At 41.2% G+C, this 21602-nt stretch overlaps 1 protein-coding gene across 1 annotated transcript; it reads left to right on the top strand.

Moving 5' to 3' along the window:
- The first annotated feature begins 8345 nt into the window (after positions 1–8345).
- On the top strand, positions 8346–14029 carry LOC113221494 (zinc finger protein 33A). Its single transcript, XM_026450824.2, has one exon. The coding sequence runs from the start codon at positions 8459–8461 to the stop codon at positions 10457–10459; it is 2001 nt and encodes a 666-aa protein (XP_026306609.2). The 5' UTR covers positions 8346–8458; the 3' UTR covers positions 10460–14029.
- Positions 14030–21602: the final 7573 nt, after the last annotated feature.

The following is a 21602-nucleotide window of genomic DNA, read 5'->3' as shown; positions in this document are numbered from 1 at the left end:
ATGGTATTAGGTCTAACATTTAAGTCTCTAATCCATCTTGAATTAATCTTCGTATAAGGAGTAAGGAAAGGATCCAGTTTCAGCTTTCTACTTATGGCTAGCCAATTTTCCCAGCACCATTTATTAAATAGGGAATCCTTTCCCCATTTCTTGTTTTTCTCAGGTTTGTCAAATATCAGATGGTTGTAGATGTGTGGCATTATTTCTGAAGGCTCCGTTCTGTTCCATTGGTCTATATCTCTGTTTTGGTACCAGTACCATGCTGTTTTGGTTACTGTAGCCTTGTAGTATAGTTTGAAGTCAGGTAGCGTGACGCCTCCGGCTTTGTCCTTTTGACTTAGGATTGTCTTGGCAATACGGGCTCTTTTTTGGTTCCATATGAACTTTAAAGCAGTTTTTTCCAATTCGGTGAAGAAACTCATTGGTAGCTTGATGGGGATGGCATTGAATCTATAAATTACCTTGGGCAGTATGGCCATTTTCACAATATTGATTCTGCCTATCCATGAGCATGGTATGTTCTTCCATTTGTTTGTGTCCTCTTTGATTTCACTGAGCAGTGGTTTGTAGTTCTCCTTGAAGAGGTCCTTTACATCCCTTGTAAGTTGGATTCCTAGGTATTTTATTCTCTTTGAAGCAATTGTGAATGGAAGTTCATTCCTGATTTGGCTCTCTGCTTGTCTGTTACTGGTGTATAAGAATGCTTGTGATTTTTGCACATTAATTTTGTATCCTGAGACTTTGCTGAAGTTGCTTATCAGCTTAAGAAGATTTTGGGCTGAGACGATGGGGTTTTCTAAATATACAATCATGTCATCTGCAAACAGGGACAATTTGACTTCTTCTTTTCCTAACTGAATACCCTTGATTTCTTTCTCTTGCCTGATTGCCCTAGCCAGAACTTCCAACACTATGTTGAATAGGAGTGGTGAGAGAGGGCATCCCTGTCTTGTGCCAGTTTTCAAAGGGAATTTTTCCAGTTTTTGCCCATTCAGTATGATATTGGCTGTGGGTTTGTCATAAATAGCTCTTATTATTTTGAGGTACGTTCCATCAATACCGAATTTGTTGAGCGTTTTTAGCATGAAGGGCTGTTGAATTTTGTCAAAGGCCTTTTCTGCATCTATTGAGATAATCATGTGGTTCTTGTCTTTGGTTTTGTTTATATGCTGGATTACATTTATTGATTTGTGTATGTTGAACCAGCCTTGCATCCCAGGGATGAAGCCCACTTGATCATGGTGGATAAGCTTTTTGATGTGCTGCTGAATCCGGTTTGCCAGTATTTTATTGAGGATTTTTGCATCGATGTTCATCAGGGATATTGGTCTAAAATTCTCTTTTTTTGTTGTGTCTCTGCCAGGCTTTGGTATCGGGATGATATTGGCCCCATAAAATGAGTTAGGGAGGATTCCCTCTTTTACTATTGATTGGAATAGTTTCAGAATGAATGGTACCAGCTCCTCCTTGTACCTCTGGTAGAATTCAGCTGTGAATCCATCTGGTCCTGGACTTTTTTTGGTTGGTAGGCTATTAATTATTGCCTCAATTTCAGAGCCTGCTATTGGTCTATTCAGGGATTCAACTTCTTCATAGTTTAGTCTTGGAAGAGTGTAAGTGTCCAGGAAATTATCCATTTCTTCTAGATTTTCTAGTTGATTTGCATAGAGGTGTTTATAGTATTCTCTGATGGTAGTTTGTATTTCTGTGGGGTCGGTGGTGATATCCCCTTTATCATTTTTTATTGTGTCCATTTGATTCTTCTCTCCTTTCTTCTTTATTTGTCTTGCTGGCGGTCTGTCAATTTTGTTGACCTTTTCAAAAAACCAACTCCTGTATTCATTGATTTTTTTGGAGGGTTTTTTATGTCTCTATCTCCTTTAGTTCTGCTCTGATCTTAGTTATTTCTTGCCTTCTGCTAGCTTTTCAATGTATTTGCTCTTGCTTCTCCAGTTCTTTTAATTGTGATGTTAGAGTGTCCATTTTAGATCTTTCCAGCTTTCTCTTGTGGGCATTTAGTGTTATAAATTTCCCTCTACACACTGCTTTAAATGTGTCCCAGAGATTCTAGTATGTTGTATCTTTGTTCTCATTGGTTTCAAAGAACATCTTTATTTCTGCCTTCATTTCGTTATGTACCCAGTAGTCATTCAGGAGCAGGTTGTTCAGTTTCCATGTAGTTGAGCGGTTTTGATTGAGTTTCTTAGTCTTGAGTTCTAGTTTGATTGCACTGTGGTCTGAGAGGCAGTTTGTTATAATTTCTGTTCTTGTGCATTTGCTGAGGAGTGCTTTACTTCCAATTATGTGGTCAATTTTGGAATAAGTGTGATGTGGTGCTGAGAAGAATGTATATTCTGTTGATTTGGGGTGGAGAGTTCTATAGATGTCTATTAGGTCTCCTTGGTGCAGAGATGAGTTCAATTCCTGGATATCCTTGTTAACTTTCTGTCTCGTTGATCTGTCTAATGTTGACAGTGGAGTGTTGAAGTCTCCCATTATTATTGTATGGGAGTCTAAGTCTCTTTGTAAGTCTCTAAGGACTTGCTTTATGAATCTGGGTGCTCCTGTATTGGGTGCATATATATTTAGGATAGTTAGCTCTTCCTGTTGAATTGATCCCTTTACCATTATGTAATGGCCTTCTTTGTCTCTTTTGATCTTTGATGGTTTAAAGTCTGTTTTATCAGAGACTAGGATTGCAACCCCTGTTTTTTTTTCTCTCCATTTGCTTGATCTTCCTCCATCCCTTTATTTTGAGCTATGTATGTCTCTGCATGTGAGATGGGTCTCCTGAATACAGCAGACTGATGGGTCTTGACTCTTTATCCAATTTGCCAGTCTGTGTCTTTTAATTGGACCATTTAGTCCATTTACATTTAAGCTTAATATTGTTATGTGTCAACTTGATCCTGCCATTATGATATTAACTGGTTATTTTGCTCGCTAGTTGATGCAGTTTCTTCCTAGCCTCGATGGTCTTTACATTTTGGCATATTTTTTGCAATGGCTGGTACCGCTTGTTCCTTTTCATGTTTAGTGCTTCCTTCAGGGTCTTTTGTAAGGCAGGCCTGGTGGTGACAAAATCTCTAAACATTTGCTTATCTGTAAAGGATTTTATTTCTCCTTCACTTATGAAATTTAGTTTGGCTGGATATGAAATTTGGGTTTAAAATTCTTTTCTTTAAGAATGTTGAATATCGGCCCCCACTCTCTTCTGTCTTGTAGAGTTTCTGCCGAGAGATCTGCTGTCAGTCTGATGGGCTTCCCTTTCTGGGTAACCCGACCTTTCTCTCTGGCTGCCCTTAGGATTTTTTCCTTCATTTCAACTTTGGTGAATCTGGCAATTATGTGTCTTGGAGTTGCTCTTCTCGAGGAATATCTTTATGGCATTCTCTGTATTTCCTGAATTTGAATGTTGGCCTGCCCTACTAAGTTGGGGAAGTTCTCCTGAATGATATCCTGAAGACTGTTTTCCAACTTGGTTTCATTTTCCCCCTCACTTTCAGGCACCCCAATGAGATGTTGATTTGGTCTTTTGACATAATCCCATACTTCTTGCAGGCTTTGTTCATTTCTTTTTCTTCTTTTTTCTTTTGGTTTCTCTTCTCGCTTCATTTCATTCATTTGATCCTCCATCGCTGATACTCTTTCTTCCAGTTGATCGAGTCAGTTACTGAAGCTTGTGCATTTGTCACGTATTTCTCATGTCATGGTTTTCATCTCTGTCATTTCGTTTATTACCTTCTCTGCATTAATTATTCTAGCTATCAGTTCTTCCACTCTTTTTTCAAGATTTTTAGTTTCTTTGCGCTGGGTACGTTATTCCTCCTTTAGCTCTGAGAAGTTTGATGGACTGAAGCCTTCTTGTCTTATCTCGTCAAAGTCATTCTCCGTCCATCTTTGATCCGTTGCTGGTGATGAGGTACGCTCCTTTGCAGGGGGAGATGCGCTCTTATTTTTTGAATTTCCAGCTTTTCTGCCCTGTTTTTCCCCATCTTTGTGGTTTTATCTGCCTCTGGTCTTTGATGATGTTGACATACTGATGGGGTTTTGGTGTAGGTGTCCTTCCTGTTTGATTGTTTTCCTTCTAACAGTCAGGACCCTCAGTTGTAGGTCTGTTGGAGATTGCTTGAAGTCCACTCCAGACCCAGTTTGCCTGGGTGTCAGCAGCAGAGGCTGCAGAAGATAGAATACTGCTGAACAGCGAGTGTACCTGTCTGATTCCTTCTTTGGAAGCTTCCTCTCAGGGGTGTACTCCACCGTGTGTGGTGTGGGGTGTCAGTCTGCCCCTAGTGGGGGATGTCTCCCAGTTCGGTTTCTCAGGGGTCAGGGACCCACTTGAGCAGGCAGTCTGTCCCTTCTCAAATCTCAACCTCCATGTTGGGAGATCCACTGCTCTCTTCAACGCTGTCAGACAGAGTCCTTTGCGTCTGCAGAGGTTTCTGCTGCTTTTTGTTGTTGTTGTTTAGCTGTGCCCTGTCCCCAGAGGTGGAGTCTACAGAGACAGGCAGGCTTCCTTGAGCTGCTGTGAGCTCCACACAGTTGGAGCTTCCCAGCGGCTTTGTTTACCTACTTAAGCGTCAGCGTTGGCGGGCGCCCCTCCCCCCGCCTTGCTGCTTCCTTGCGGTTCGATCGCAGAGTGCTGTGCTAGCAATGAGGGAGGCTCCGTGGGCGTGGGACCCTTCCGGTCAGGTGTGGGATATAATCCCCTGGTGTGCCCGTTTGCTTAAAGCACAGTATTGGGGTGGGAGTTACCAGATTTTCCAGGTGTTGCGTGTCTCAGTTCCCCTCGCTAGGAAAAGGGATTCCCTTCCCCCTTGCGCTTCCCAGGTGAGGTGATGCCTCGCCCTGCTTCAGCTCTCACTGGTGGGGCTGCAGTGGCTGACCAGCACTGATTGTCCGGCATTCACTAGTGAGATGAACCCTGTACCTCAGTTGAAAATGCAGAAATCAGCGGTCTTCTGTGTCGCTCGCGCTGGGAGTTGGAGACTGGAGCTGTTCCTATTGGCCATCTTGCTCAATGTAGAAGTCAATTTGAAAAATAGTTTTTTTTTTACATTTGAAAATACAGCAATAAACTGCATAAACAGCTGTTTCCAATTATATGCAAATCATGAAGCCATTTTTGGTTTCTTGTAGAAGATGTAGGAAATGTCAGAGGAAATATTAAAATGCCGTTGTATAAATTTACATGTAAAATAGAATTCAGCTTTGTAGAACACTAATATTGACGAAGAATTAATTTCAGAGAACTGCTTCTCCAGTCTTTGTCTATATATACCAAAACTTGTATTTTTTTAACTTTTATTTTGTAATAATGTATCAGAAATCAGAAATTTAGCCCATATTGCCACAGTGTATAAAGAACCAACAGGTTCCTAATGATTGCATCAGCTGAAAAATCAACCTTCTCAAAATTAAAAACTAGCAAAAATTACTTATCTTGCATTTGCCATGAATTTCAATTATATATTGAAAATGAAGTTGCTAAAAATACAAAGTTTGATGACTTAATAAATGAATTTGCCAAGAGTGCCAGAAAATCTTACCATCAAGATATCATATTAACAAAGTATTAGTAATTATTGTATCATTTAAAGTTATTATAACAAAACTTTTTTGTTATTTGCAAATTTATGTTATATATATTACTATTATACCTATTACATTTTACAAGTAATAAAATATATTAAAAATTGCAAATTTATGTTATATATATTACTATTATACCTATTACATTTTACAAGTAATAAAATATATTAAAAGAAAAACATAATTTATTTTACCTTTTACTATACTTCTTTTTATACATTTTTAGTAACTGACCTCACATTTTTATTTTGCACTGGCCGCATCAATTATATAGTCATCTCTGCCCTGTATTAAAAAGAAAAAAAAATAGAAAAAAAGTGAAACCCATATGACCATTTCAGTATATGCAGAGAAAGCATTTGACAAAATGTAGTATCTATTTCTGATTAAAACTCTCAAATGAAGAATAGAAGATAACTTTCTTTAATCTGATAAAAGTCATCTATAGACAGTGTACAATTGACATTGTATATAATTGTGAAAAATGGAATGATTTCTTTCCAATATGAAGAACATGACAAGGATGTCCACTCATACTTGATAGTGTAATACATACTACCTAGTATAACCAGGGAAGAAAAAGAAAGGAGACTAGAGTGGAAAAGAAGTAGAAATGCCTTTATTCACAAAAGATACAGTTATATATGTAGGAAATCTAATGGAGTCTCCCAAGATATGGGAAAAAGACTGACTAGAATTATTAAGTGTAGCTAGGTGGCAGGATAAAAATATGTAAAAATGAATTTTACTTCTATATATTAGCAATGATCAGTTGGAAATTTAAATTTTTGAAGGTTCTATTTGCAATAGTATCAAAAATATATTTTTTTATAGTTATGTCTGGCAAAAGATGTGAAAGACCACACTGGAAACAATCCACTGCAGAGAGAAATTGAAGACCTAAACAAGTGGAACTCCCTGCTTATGTCAGAAAGCTCAATATTACTGACATGTTTTGTTGTTTACATGACTTACAGATTTAAAATAATATAATTCCATGTAGTAATTAGCAGAATTTCTTGTAGTAATTGAGTATGCAATTCTAAGCTTTATGTGGAAATACACAGGAACTAGAATAACTAAAACTTTCAAAAATAAAAGTTGAGTTGTATGGATAAGGTTACCTAATTTCAAGATTCAACGTAAAAGTTTGCTGAGACTTTGTCTTTTTGTCCAGACTACATTTTCTTCAATTTTAACATCTAGTAGTTTTATTAAGATATGTTTTGGAGAAAACTGTTGCTGAACATTTTTCCCAGGTTCGTGATGGTTCCTTTGCATATGTGGATCAGGTCTTTTATTTTTGGACAGTTTTCTTAGATTATACTTTTTAATATTGGATTTATTCTTTTTTCTTCTTTAAGGACTGCAATAACATATATACTATATTAAAATTTTATTTATTTATTTAATTGTAGACCATCTTTATCCAGAACTTTTTTTCTGATCCCATTTTGTTTTTTCTTACTCTTTTAAAATTATTGCTGCTGCTTTTTTTTCTTGTTTCATTCTCCTTTACAGTGCTGTTCATTCAAGTTTCAGTCAAGTGTAGCTTCCCCTTTGGCTCTGTATTAGTTTACTCAGGCTGCTGTAACAAAATTCAACAGACTGGGTAGCTTAAATAAATTTTCTCACAATTGTGGAGGCTGGAGGTCTGAAGTCAAGGTGCCAGCAGGGTTGGTTTCTGGTGAGGTCTCACTCCTTGGCTAGATGGCATTTTCTTCTGGTGTCCTCACACAGCCTTTTCTCTGTGCATATGACCAGTGATTGGGGGTGGTGGGTGGGGGGAGAAAGAGAGCTCATGCATGTGCTTTCCAGTCTCCTCCTCTTCTTATAAGGACACCAATGACATTGTATTAGTTTCTTACCCATATGCCCTCATTTAACCTTAGTTAAAACTATCTCCTTAAAGTCCCCATCTTCAAATACAGTCACACTAGAGGTTGAGGTTTTAACATACACATTTTGGGGGGTGGGGGGCACAGTTTAGTCCATAACAGATTCCTTAATAAAGAATGTCTTTAATAAGACTTGAATTACAGTCTTATTTTCTGTGATTACTCTGTCCTCTTTACAATGTCATTCCTGAGTTTGATTACCCTTTGCCTCTTTAGTTTGCATACAATCCAAGCCTCTTCTCTTGGATTTCCCAGTAGCCTGAGCTTTAATTTGTGTGAACTCAGACATCTTCTGAGTATTTTCCCACTCACAGTGAAACTTTCCTTTTCTGGAGTAGTTTTGTGTTTCATCCTCTCTGGGCTGTTTGTCTCCTCTATTCCATGTGATCACCACAGTCTCTGGCTGACTCTCTTTGTAGGCATGGGCTGTCACTTTTTACTGTATTTGAATATCTATTGCTTAGTAGTATTTGAAATTAGTAACATTCTCCATCTCCTAGTTATGCTAAAGTCACGGAATGTTATAGATAATATTATTTGCTCCACTTATGCTGACTTTTATAATTCTTGGGGAGATGCACAGGGAAATGCAGATGTAAGCAGTTGCTATTATTCTTCTTACATTAGAAACCAAATGTGTGCATTCATATAGTTAAATTCCTCTCTGTTTTGTCACTAGCCTAGGCCTTTTGTTCTGGGTTTTGATTTTGTTTTTTCACCCCAAACCCATGAAATACAAAAAATATGCACTTGGAATTATGTTCATCTTTGGAAATTGGCCAAAAAACCAGAGTTAGCTACAACATGGGGCATTTGTATAGAGATTTTATTCCCTGAGAAATGTTTTAGAATTTATATATGATTAATTTTGCTTGTTTCTAGAAGTCTGGACAGCTGATCACCTGAAAGAGAGGAGCCAAGAAAACCAATCTAAACATTTGTGGGAAGTTGTATTCATCAATAATGAAATGCTGACTAAGGAACAAGGTGATGTAATAGGAATACCATTTAACGTGGATGTAAGCTCTTTTCCTTCTGGAAAACTGTTCTGTCAGTATGACTCATGTGAAATGAGTTTCAACACTGTTTCAGAATTGGTTATCAGTAAGATAAACTATTTAGGAAAAAAGTCTGATGAATTTAATGCCTATGGGAAATTGTTACTCAATATTAAGCATGGTGAAACTCATACTCGAGAGAAAAATGAAGTTTTGAAAAATAGGAACACTCTGAGTCATCATGAGGATGCTTTGCAGCATGAGAAGATTCAAACTTTAGAGCACAATTTTGAATACAGTATATGTCAGGAAACCCTCCTTAAAAAGGCAGTATTTAATACACAGAAGAGAGAGAATGCAGAAGATAATAACTGTGAATATAATGAATTTGAGAGAACTTTCTGTGATAGTTCATCCCTCTTGTTCCATCAGATACCTTCGTCAAAGGACAATCACTATGAATTTAGTGATTGTGAGAGGTTCTTATGTGTTAAGTCCACCCTTTCTAAACATCACGGGGTACCTATGGAACACAATGATTGTGGAGAAAGTGGGAATAATTTCAGGAGGAAATTGTGTCTGTCGCAGCTTCAGAAAGGTGATAAAGGAGAGAAACACATTGAATGTAATGAATGTGGGAAAGTTTTCTGGGAGAAGTCACATCTCACTCGACATCAGAGGGTGCACACAGGAGAGAAACCCTTTCAATGTAATGAATGTGGAAAAGCTTTCTGGGATAAGTCAAACCTCACTAAACATCAGAGATCACACACAGGGGAGAAACCTTTTGAATGCAATGAATGTGGGAAAGCCTTTAGCCATAAGTCAGCTCTCACATTACACCAGAGAACACATACAGGGGAGAAACCCTATCAGTGTAACGCGTGTGGGAAAACTTTTTGCCAGAAATCTGACCTCACTAAACATCAGAGAACACACACAGGTCTGAAACCCTATGAATGTTACAAATGTGGAAAATTCTTCCGTGTGACTTCGCACCTTAAAGTACACCAGAGAACTCACACGGGTGAGAAACCTTTTGAATGTCTTGAGTGTGGTAAATCCTTTTGTGAAAAGTCAAATCTTACACAGCATCAGAGAACTCACATAGGAGATAAATCTTATGAATGTAATGCATGTGGGAAAACTTTCTATCACAAGTCATTACTCACTAGGCATCAGATAATTCATACAGGGTGGAAACCTTATGAATGTTATGAATGTCGGAAAACCTTCTGCTTGAAGTCAGACCTAACAATACATCAGAGAACACACACAGGTGAGAAACCCTTTGCATGTCCTGAATGTGGGAAATTCTTTAGCCATAAGTCAACCCTCTCTCAACATTATAGAACACACACAGGGGAGAAACCCTATGAATGTCATGAATGTGGAAAAATCTTTTACAATAAATCATACCTAACTAAACATAATAGAACACATACAGGGGAGAAACCCTATGAGTGTAATGAATGTGGAAAAACCTTCTACCAGAAGTCACAACTCACTCAGCATCAGATAATTCACATAGGGGAGAAACCCTATAAATGTAATGAGTGTGGAAAAGCTTTTTGCCATAAGTCAGCTCTCATTGTACATCAGAGAACCCATACACAAGAAAAGCCCTATAAATGTAACGAATGTGGCAAATCTTTCTGTGTGAAGTCAGGACTTACTTTTCATGAGAGAAAGCACACAGGGGAGAAACCCTATGAATGCAATGAATGTGGGAAATCCTTCAGTCACAAATCATCACTCACAATACATCACAGGGCTCACACAGGAGAGAAATCTTGTCAGTGTAATGAATGTGGAAAAATCTTTTACCGTAAATCAGAACTTGCTAAACATCAGAGATCACATACAGGGGAAAAGCCCTATGAATGTAAGACATGCAGGAAGACTTTCTCTCAAAAGTCAAATCTCATTGTACATCAGAGAAGACACATAGGAGAAAAACCTTATGAATGAAATGGATATTGGAAATTTCCAGCCACAGGTCAGCTTCCATAATGCCTCAGATGATTTACACTGTGGAGAAAGCCCTGCTGACATCCTGAATGTTCAGTAACTATCCACAAACTCACCTTATGTAACTCTGAAGTGACAGTAGGGGATAAACCCATAGACTACAACAATTATAGGACAGCTTTTGTTAGGAAGTGATATTCTATTTAATATCAGATGGTTAATACGGGCATAAAACCTTACAGATTTTTTTGAATTTGTGAAAGTTTTTGGCAAAAATACAAATAAGATTATCTTAGAATTTACACTGAGGAGAAAATTGTCAATTTAAGAAATTTAAAGTGAAAATTTTGCATAGAAATAAAATATGACAAGTTATGTTTTCAGTTTGATGCAATAATAGTTTTTAGGGTACCTAATAATAATTTATAGATGTATATTGTGGAATATAAAGCTTTAAGAACTTAAAAAAAAAAGTAATAATTAAAATAACCTCACAAGAAGTTGTAATGAGTACAGAGAATTCCCATGTACACTTCACCAAGCCTCCTCTAAGGATAATATATAATTATAATATATGGTCAAGTCCAAGAAATCGATGTTACCTTGCTAGTAGATACAGACTTACTCAGATTTTACTATGGTTTGCGTGCACTCTGTGTGTGTGTTTATATCAAACTTTTACCACTTTTCCATTTGAGTAACTGTCAGCACAATTAGTTTACAGAACTGAAAAGGAATCTGAGCTCTGTATAGTATCAGGATTACAAAGGAATCAGGATTTAGCCTCAAGTAGTTCCCTCGTATTAATAATCACGTGCTTTCTGCAACCCTATCCCTGGCATCCACTTTATTATGAAGCTTTTTTTAAAGCATAAATTGATTAATATCAATTTATTAATGGGCAATTAATGGGCAATAGCATTAAGCACATCTGCGAGTTATCCCTGAAGTTCATAGGACTTACAAATGTATAAGTGGTATGTGATATAAATCGTGTGTTTTATATGCATAATGGAATTTAACGTAATTGTGAATAGGAAGTAGGTATCCTAGTTTAGTAGTGGTTATATCATCCGGCCCATCCCAGATGTTTGTCATGTCCTGAAACAATTTGAGACCTACAGAGCTAATGTTTCTCCATTTAAAAGGAAAAATCAAAATAACAACTTATCTAAAAAAAAAATCTGTCCTGTGCATGTGAAGATCTAGGCTTGCCTCCATGTTACTCCCTTTCTCTTCCTACCAGTGACTCATCCCATGCCATGAAGTGCTTAGGGTACATATGTGAACACTCTAGCCTTCAGCATAAGTGGTAGTCCAAATTTTCTTTAAGCAGCTGCTCTTCAAGACAGGGCCCTGCAAAGAGGCCCACACATATAGCCCAGTTGCTGCCCAGGGCGGTTGAACTGTCATTTCAAGGCTCATTGTACCCAGACAGGGATCTGAAACCTCAGAGACTTTTGCGAATATGAAGAGGAGGGTTGAGGCTGGAGCAGAGCCAGAATCAAGCTGGCATGGGGCTGTTATTGACAGTGTGAAGATTGTACATTATATTACATTATCAGATCATACAAATAATCTAAGATTATACAGTCTGGTGATCCTAGATTACGCAAGTAATCTAAGCTTCCACTTTAGGAAACTAGCAAAAGAAGAGCAAATTAAATCCAAAGTAACTTGGAAAAAAATTAAAGTAAAAATCATAGAAATTGAAAAGAGAAAATCGATAAAACCCAAAGCTGGTTCTTTGAAAAGGTCAGTAAAACTGATAAACGTCTAGCTAGCTTAAGAAAAAACAGAAGACAAATATTGCTAGTACCAAAAATGAAAGAAGCCAAGCCATCACAGCTGATCCTATGGTCACCAAAAGGATTAGAAAGAAATATGGACAACTCTGTCCATAAATTTGATAACTTAGCTAAAATGGACGAATTCCTTGCAAGATGCATTCTCTCAAAGCTCACACAAGGTAGACCTCAGTAGGCATATATATCTATTAAATAAATCAAAGCAGTAATTAATAACCTTTCAAGGCCGGGTACGGTGGCCCATGCCTGTAATCCCAGCACTTTGGGAGGCTGAGGCAGGCGGATCACGAGGTCAGGAGTTCGAGACCAGCCTGGTCAACATGGTGAAACCCTGTCTCTACTAAAAGGACAAAAAATTAGCCGGGCGTGGTGTCACGCGTGTGTAGTCCAAGCTACTCAGGAGGCTGAGGCAGAAGAATCACTTGAACCCAGGAGGTGGAGGTTGCAGTAAGCCGAGATTGTGCTACTGTACTCCAGCCTGGGAGACTCCATCTCAAAAAATAATAAAGCCTTCCAAAATAAAGTGCCAGGACCAAATGGGTTCCCTGATGTGCATTTTTTGAGATACTTAATGTAGAAATGATACCAAGTCTCTACCGTGTCTTTCAGAAAATAAAAGCAGAGATAACACTCCCAACTCATTTTGTGAGGCTAGTATCACCCTAATACCACAACCAGGCAAAGATATTACAAGAAAGGAAAACTACAGATCAATATTTCCAGTGAACACAGATACAGAAATCCTTAAAATGTTAGCAAATCAGGAATGCAAGACTTGTGCAACATTTGATATTCAGTGTAATCCATTGCATGCATTAGCAGCTCAAAGATGAAATATGATCATATCAGTAGGTGCAGAAAAAGCATTTGACAAAATCCAATATCCATTCGTGGAAAAACCTCAACACAGAAGGAATACAGGAGAACTTACTCAAGTTGGTAAAGAACTGCTACAAAAAACCCTACAGCTAACATCATCCTTGAGGTTTCCAACTAGATGCTTTCCTACTAAGATCAGGAACATGGCAAGGAACACTACTTTTCAGCATCGTACTCGAAGTGCTAATGCAGTGATAAAAAAAAAAATGCACATAGATTTGGAAGGATGAAATACAACTGTCTTTGTTCACAAATAACATGATTGTCTTTGTAGAGAATTCTAAATAAACAACAAAATCCCTGCTGACATTAATAAGCAATTATAGCAAGGTTGCAGGATATAATCCTCAGGTAGATGATAAGGCATTAGACATCAAGTCACTAAAAGACCTGGAGGAACCCCAAATGCTTATTAAGTGAAAACCAATCTTTAAAGGCTTTCTATTTTTTTATTGCAATTATATGATATTCTGGGAGAGTCAAAACTATTGAGCCAGTCAGTGAAAGGACCAGTGGTTGCTGAGAGTTGAGGGGAAAGGATGGATGGCAGGCAGAGAGGTGATTTTTAGGGCAGTGAAAGTATTCTCTAGGGTAATGTAATTTGTCGAAATGCAGAGAATGGAAAACAGTGAATGGAAAATGCAGAGTAAACCCTAATGTCAACTCTGGACTTCAGTTAATAATAATGTATCACTATTGGCTCATTAATTGTAACAAATGAACCATAATGATGAAAGATGTTAATAATTTGGGAGCCTGTGGACGATTGGAGGGGTGAAGGGTTATATGAGGATTTGCTGTACTTTTTGCTCAATTTTTCTGTAACCCTAAAGCTACTCTAAAAAATGAAGTGTATTAAGTAAATAAATAAGTAAATAACCAACCCCGAGGAACATCTTGTTTCTGTACTTGTTAGTCGTATGTTTTTGACTGAACCTGTAAATCACCATTAGTGAACATTTGAATTGCTTTTATACGTCCTTAATATATTTTAAATTATGGTAATGGTGACCTGAAATTAAGGACTAGTATTCTTGGTTCTCTTGATATCTGAAGCCAGAAGGGCCTCAAATGACCTAACCTCGTTTCCATCACCACTGTGCCTCCACAGGTGAAGTAACTTAGCAGACAGTCCTCCTTGTCAGGAGGGCCAGACACAGTTCCTGCTTATTCCTAAGTAGTAAGATTTTCTTCCTTGCCAGCTCTTGGAATTATTCACCAAACTCCTCACATCCTCCCACAGCAAACAGTGGTCACTGTACTCTCTGGATAATACAGCTGCTCACCACAACCCCTCCTTTTCCACTCTGCTCCCAAGTAGAACTTTGTGTGGCTCTGTCCGGCATGTGGTATCCTTCTCACCTTTCTGAGAGTTGGTGTGACTGACAAACTCACTTAGATCTTATCTGTCCAGTGTCAGGTGTTCAGTATTCAACCTTTCTATAGCATCAGGGTAGGGGTCCCTCCTTCATCAGGGTGAAAAGGAAGCAGTTACAACCATTGGCATAAACAGGATGGCCCATCCAAAGCCAGGGTCGTCTAGTCCAATTTTAACTGCTGTTGGCTAACTGATAGTTTCCATATTATGGCAAAGGCTTCTTTGACAGAACCACTAGTTGCTGGCAGGTTTGCACTTGACCGGTGCTGTAATGCACTTTTCTTGGGGGGAGGTGAGTGTCGCATCTCTTCCCATCCTAATATGCTCTGTGTGCAGGACAGGAGTGCTCGCCCATTGGCTATACGCCTGCATGACTTGACTTGGGCTCAGTCTGTTTGACAGGTGGTCTCTGAGGCTCCCACCTGTAAAGGTATTGACCACACAGCACACAAACTGATCAGCTCTTTAGCGCCACTTTCCAATGGTCTGGCTAGAGCTCTCTGATTATCATCATGGGCTGCATGGAACATCCCTACAGACTGTCGTTTGTTACTGAACACCCCTGGGTTGTGCATGCAGATGGCCTATTGTGAGGTTTGTGGAAAGGCAGGAGACAACTGAGGGAGGTGAGTGTGGCACTCTAGTTGCCTAATGAGGCATTCAGGAAGGGTAGTACCTGCACCCCTCTCCTGTGCTGCTCCTTCACTTGCTGCTCCTTCACTTCACACATGCTTTCCTGACCCCTAAGAGTGTCAAGATGCACATGCATGGTGGCCCATGGTCCAGGTGCTGATGAGAAGAGAAAAAGGGACCAGTTCTCCCCAGATTACCAGAGGAAGTAACTCTCTTGCTCTCCCAATGCAAAACCCCTCTCCAGTGTGCCTGAGCATGTCCTGGCATTGCTGCTTGCCAACATGCCACAGGGTGAACCTTGCAATCATGGGAACTGATGGCCTGCACCTGGGCCACAGACTACACGCCCTTACCTTGAGCATAGGGAGAGTGACTGTGACATCCACTGTGACATTGAGTGTCTGTGTTCACTCCAAAAGTAATGTGGAGGCCGGGTTCAGTGGCTCAACAAATCCCAGCACTTTGGGAGGCCGAGCACAAATCCTAGCATTTTGGGAGGCCAAGGCGGGAGTATCACTTGAGGTCAGGATTTCAAGACCAGCCTGGCCAACATGGTGAAACCCTGTCTCTACTAAAAATACAAAAATTAGCTGGGCATGGTGGGCGCCTGTAATTCCAGCTAGTTGGGAGGCTGAGGCAGGAGAATCACTTGAATTGGGGAAGCGGAGGTTGCAGTGAGCTGAGTTGTCGCCATTGTACTTCAGCTTAGGCAAGAGAGCAAGACTCCATCTCAAAACAAAAAACAAGTCATGTTGAAACTGAATCCAGTGCAACAGCTTGCAAAAGTTTGGCCTTTGGGAGGTGGTAAGGTCATGAGAGCTCCACCTCATAAATGATTAGTGATCTTAGGACCCATCTGGAGAGAACACACTAGGCCCCTCTTTGCGCCTCTCCTTTCTGACATGTGAGGGCCCAATGTCACTCCCCTCAAGAGGAAGCAGCAAGGAGGGGCTGCCTTGGAAGCTGAGACTTGGCCCTCACTGGATACTCACCTTTCTGGTGCTTTCATCTTGGACTTCCCTGCCTCCAGAGTTGTGAGAAGTAAATATCTATTGTTTATAAACGACCTAGTCTCAGGTGGTTTGTTATAGTAGCACAAATGGACGAAGACAAAATGTCTCTTGGAAATTTGGCATTTGGCCATGCTACAGTCTCATCTCTGCACGTGAGGAATATGTTGGGACACTATTGAAAAAAATCAAACTCAACACCTAACGGCATGGTCCCAATGCTGCCTATGACATTTGTCAGATTATTTTCGGGGGAAACTGTGAGACTATTGTGAGTGTGTGTGTATGGACATGCAGCCTATGTGTATGTGAGGTGAGGTTGGGAGAGAGATTTATAATACCCCAGTTAATAGAATCAATCTGAAGGATCTCTTGAGCCCAGGAGTTCAAGGCTGCAGTGAGCTATGGTGGTGCCACTGTACTCCAGCCTGGGTGACAGAGTGATACTCCGTCTCTTTAGAAAACAAAAGGCCTTCTGTGATGGCTCACCTGTAATCCCAGCACTCTGGGAGACCGAGGCAGGCGGATCATGAGGTCAGGAGATCGAGATCATCCTGGCTAACTTGGTGAAACCTCGTCTCTACTAAAAATACAAAAAGCTGGGCGTGGTGGCAGGCGCCTTTAGTCCCAGCTACTCAGGAGACTGAGGCAGGAGAATGGCGTGAACCTGGGAGGCGGAGCTTGCAGTGAGCTGAGATCGTGCCACTGCACTCCAGCCTGGACAACAGAGCGAGACTCTGTCTCAAAAATAAAATCTGAGGAAAAGTATACTGTGCCAATCATCTGGAAGTAAACAGTGAGTTTGAAATGTGCACACCCTAAAGAAACCCTAAAGTAAAGTGCATCTATGTCTGTGTGTAGTAATAACAGACTGGCATTTTTGCAGATTCGAGCTATGAACTAGAGCAAGGCATTCTGACTCTGGTCCCACAGGTTCACATGGAAAGGAGACAGCACAAATGAATGAAGGAACTGTGGGAAAGACAGGCATCTTGATAAATCACATTTCCTTTTTAAGGATATTTTTAAGGCACCAGTGGAAGCAGACATAGCTTGGTAATCCATGGTGTATTCTCGGAATGTACCACTTGAATGGAAGAGAGGAGACACAAAGACAACCAAGAGGCTTAAACTTGACAAAAATTTATTTATAACAAAAAGGGCAGCTTTGTGCATAGAGGTACACGTAAATATATACAAAATGCTAATGGTGTCAGAAGATGAACATCTTGCTTCGTTCAGTAATTTCATGGAGTTGCTGTTTTGCATTTCTTTGTCATGTTCTCTGTCTACATGTTTAAAGGGAGGATTACATGTGAACACTATTCAGTATTATGCATCTAAGCTTGTGTTACCAATCATTGGTAGATAGATAGTGAGAGAACTTCTAGTTCCCATCTCCTCCAGTAAGAGGTAAGATGCAAACCCTTTGTGATGAACTCACATCAAGACGAAATATAGCACCCCCGTTTTCTCTGCATCAGCCTGCCTTCAGGCTCGCCCTGTGAACTCACCAAAGGGAGTTAAGTGTGGATGTGTCTCTTTTACCTATTTTCACTTTGGTTCATTTCTAGTTTGTGCATTGTCCAGACTGCCCAGGATGTGACGATCGCAGGGAGGAGGTCGTGTTTGTCATAAAAATGCTTTGGCTCCTTAGGATTCAGCAAAGGTATCCACTACTTGGTGTCCGTGGTGCCTGCAGAACAGTGTGGAGCTTAGAAACAATCACGTAGGCCATGAAGGGAGGCCAGAGACTTAAGTGGTGTCCACAAGGCAGAGAGAAGATGCTCCTTTTGGGTTTCCAAGTGGTCAGTTTCCTCTTGCATTAGTCTTGTTCCAAGACATGGTGTGTCCCCTTGTTTATCCTCCTGTGAGTCACGCTACTTCATCCTGGGGAGGAGCCGGATGGGGTGGTGAGAAGAACGCCTTCTCCCTCCTATAATACCCGAAGCCCTAGTGAGCTCTGCAGGGCATCGAACAGAACCTGAAACTTCCTGGCAGCGGGCCGTGGAGGGTTCTCCTGTCCTAATCCTAACTGGTGATGCTGATTTCTGAAACTCTGAGGTTGTCAGGAGTTCATCAAAAAGGCATGAGGCAGGGCACAGTGGCTCACACCTGTACTCCCAGCACTTTGCGGGGCCAAGGTGGGTGGATCACCTGAGGTCAGGAGTTCGAGACCAGCCTGGCCAATATGGTAAAACCCTGTCTCTACTAAAAATACAAAATTTAGCAGGGCATGGTGGCGGGCGCATGTAATCCCAGCTACTCAGGAAGCTGAGGCAGGAGAATCTCTTGAACCTGGGAGGCAGAGGTTACAGTGAGCCGAGATCACACCATTGCACTCCCGTCTGGGTGACAAGAGTGAAACTGTGTCTCAAAGTGGTCCCTTGCTTGGCCGTGTCCTAGGCTGCTGCAGGTGTGTCCATGTAAGCATGTTGTGGAGCAGCTCCCTGTTCCCAGGTCACGATTTGATCACCATGTCTTGGGGCTGCTCACGCCACCATTGCCTAAGGTGGGCTCTGTCTTGCCAACCTTGTTGTGATCCTTGCTCAGGATGATCAGATGGAGGCTGAGTAGCATCCTTGAAGGGCAGAACTCCCAGGCTAGTGCTGTCACTGTGCTTGTCATTCTGGCAATTTCCTTGGTACACATGCCAGAAAAGATACTAAGTGGGTGAGATCACCCCTCCAAGAGTTGGTCCTGTTGACACATGGGTCCTGAGAGGAGAGATCTCCTGGCACAACCCAGGTGGACTGGGGCAGCATGACCCTTGGTGCCTGGCTCACACAGCCTCCACAGACCTGCTTAATGGAGGAAGGGCTGGTACAGATGACCAATGGCTGCTGGGGGAGTTGGAGGGAGGCCTATGTGCCAAGCTGCTTGGGCAATGCATGGGTTGCTGTGATGCAGCTAAGCAGTAGGGTGAGGTCTGTGACTGGGGCTGCCAGGGAATTCATGAGGCTGCCTGTGCTCTGGCCTTGGGGCTGAACTCTTTGGTTCTGAGCCCACATCGAAGAGAAAGGGAAACAGATGTCAGAAGACGTAAGAGGTTCCAGCTTCATTCCCTTGTCTGTGAGGCCGAAGTGACATCTGTTGGGCTTTATCTCGGTGATTCTGTCTGTACATAACATTTAGTCTGCAAAACGTGGATGAGTTAGGGGAATTATTGCCCTGGCCCATGAATGGATCCCACATTGATTTGCTAGAATGGCAGAATTTTCCCACAAAAGAGAGGACCCTAGATGATTAGATTATCACACCTGGGGATTAGTGGAGGGGCAAGGTCTACACTGGTGTCTAGTGCCTAGAAGACTGGGTTGGAGATAAAGGTCACAACACATAAGAAAGACATAAGACAAATATGACTTAAGACAAATAAGACACATAAGACAGTACCCTCATAACAAAGAACTCTCAACTTCTTTCAAGATACCAGCTCCCATTTCTCTAGTATCATCTCAGCAGGCAATACCACTTCCAAAATTATGGGACAAATTATGCACCACAGACAGAAAACTTACTTAGATTCTGGATTCTGGAATACCTCTTTGTTTTGCCAACTCTTCCTTGATAGCAGTTCCAGGGAATTGGTTCCTCTGAAAAGCTTGAAGGAGGACACCTGTCTGTGGTTTCGTGATGGCGTGGCTTTTGTCTCCCTCCTTTGGTTAAGCATTCTGTAGGAAAACAAGAAGAAAAGAGGGCTTTCAGGCCATCTTCACATCAACCCTAAGACAGACATTTTCAAATATTTTTCTCACCACCCTTACTCCCTCCCAGGCCCCTGAGGTGCTTATGCACTGATACTGGCCCTTGGATTAAACGCCTGCAGTGCTGGAAGAAGAGGACTCTGCACTGCCTGCCACACCAGGACTGGAAGATCCATGACCTTCCCTTTTTCCAAACTAGCTTCCCACGAGATGGGGATGGTGGCCACTTCTCCAACACTAGAGTGCTGTGGAAGAGACATCAGCATTCTCTGCAACAAATTTGGAAACAGCCCTGAGAAACATTTCTACTTCAAAGAATTGCACTGAGGAAGTGCACTGGCACTGCTGGGAACTTACCTGTGGCCCAGGGCTGATGCTTCTCGTGTCCTTGGAGCTGCTGTCCCCCTGAGGAGCATCCACACTGCAGCCAGCTCAGCCTCAGATGTCTTCTCTGGTTTTGAAAGCAAATCTAAGTGGGAAAAGAAGATTCAAGTTTTATCCGATTTAGTCTACATAATTTTAAGTATCTAAGCTCAATACCAAGAATCACTTCCTTCTTTGTCCCATCTGTGGTCTCCAAAGGAAAGGTCCCTGGGTTAGGAGACATTGGCTGGCATCCTAAAGCCAGAGCTGGCCGACAGGTGTGTGTCCACTCTTCCTTCACCTCTTCCCTACCCCACACTTGTTTTTGTCTCACGCCCACTTGCTCTCTTTGCCTCCCTCTCAGCTTTAGGTCTCACAAAGGCTTTGGTTCAGGACTGACTGACTTTCCTTGGCTCTCTGTCATCTCCCCAGAGTCAAAGGCATTTCATAACACACAATCCATGTGAAGGGACCTCTGATGACAATTCATTTAAAGAGGAGCTCACTAATTACCAGTACTTACTGCTGAGCCTGGAATCATTCGTGTATGCATCAGAGTTCATTCATTCCAGATGCAATACTAGATAAGGAGACTCCTATGAATCAAATAGCTGACTCTGAATAGATTGTGACTGCCATAATCAAACCCTGTGGCTGCCTTCTCCTTACTGGAGGGCTTAGAGGAATGCAGTTTTTTGTTTGTTTGTTTTGAGACACAGTCTCACTGCAATGCCCAGGCTGGAGTACAATGGTGTGATCTCAGCTCACTGCAACCTCCGCCTCCCGGGTTCAAGCAGTTCTCCTGCCTTAGCCTCCTGAGTAGCTGGGATTACAGGCATGCACCATCATGCCCCAGCTAATTTTTGTATTTTGTGTAGAGATGGAGTTTCACCATGTTGGCCAAGCTGGCCTTGAACTCCTGAACTTGGGTGATCCACTCGCTTCGGCCTCCCAAAGTGCTGATATTACAAGCGTGAGCCACTGTGCTCGGCCAGGAATGTGCTTTTAATCATTCCTTAGTGTTTCATGTGGGGACTTGATAACTCACGATAAGGATTCTATCGTAAAAGACAAGCAATACCTGTTGACCTGCTCTTATGTCCCAGGCAGTTTGTAAAACTGTTACATCTGTTCTCTCAATGTGTCACTTCAAACACGATAAGGAAAGAAGTCTTAAACACGGCTGGAAATGTGGAGGAAACAAATACATTAGTGAGCACCCTGGCAGATCCAACCTTATTCTACATGGTTTCTTGTGCTTTCCTTCTGCACCATCAACTCCAGTGTGCGGGTTGCCAGTGCACCAGGCAATTTCCATGTCTTCCTATTGGACACATTTTTTTTTTTTTTTTTGAGACGGATTTC

This window comes from Piliocolobus tephrosceles, unplaced genomic scaffold, assembly GCF_002776525.5.
Source record: "Piliocolobus tephrosceles isolate RC106 unplaced genomic scaffold, ASM277652v3 unscaffolded_25263, whole genome shotgun sequence".
Taxonomy (NCBI): Eukaryota; Metazoa; Chordata; class Mammalia; order Primates; family Cercopithecidae; genus Piliocolobus; species Piliocolobus tephrosceles.
Note: the sequence above shows the minus strand (reverse complement) of the source record. Positions and strands in the feature narration are given on the sequence as shown.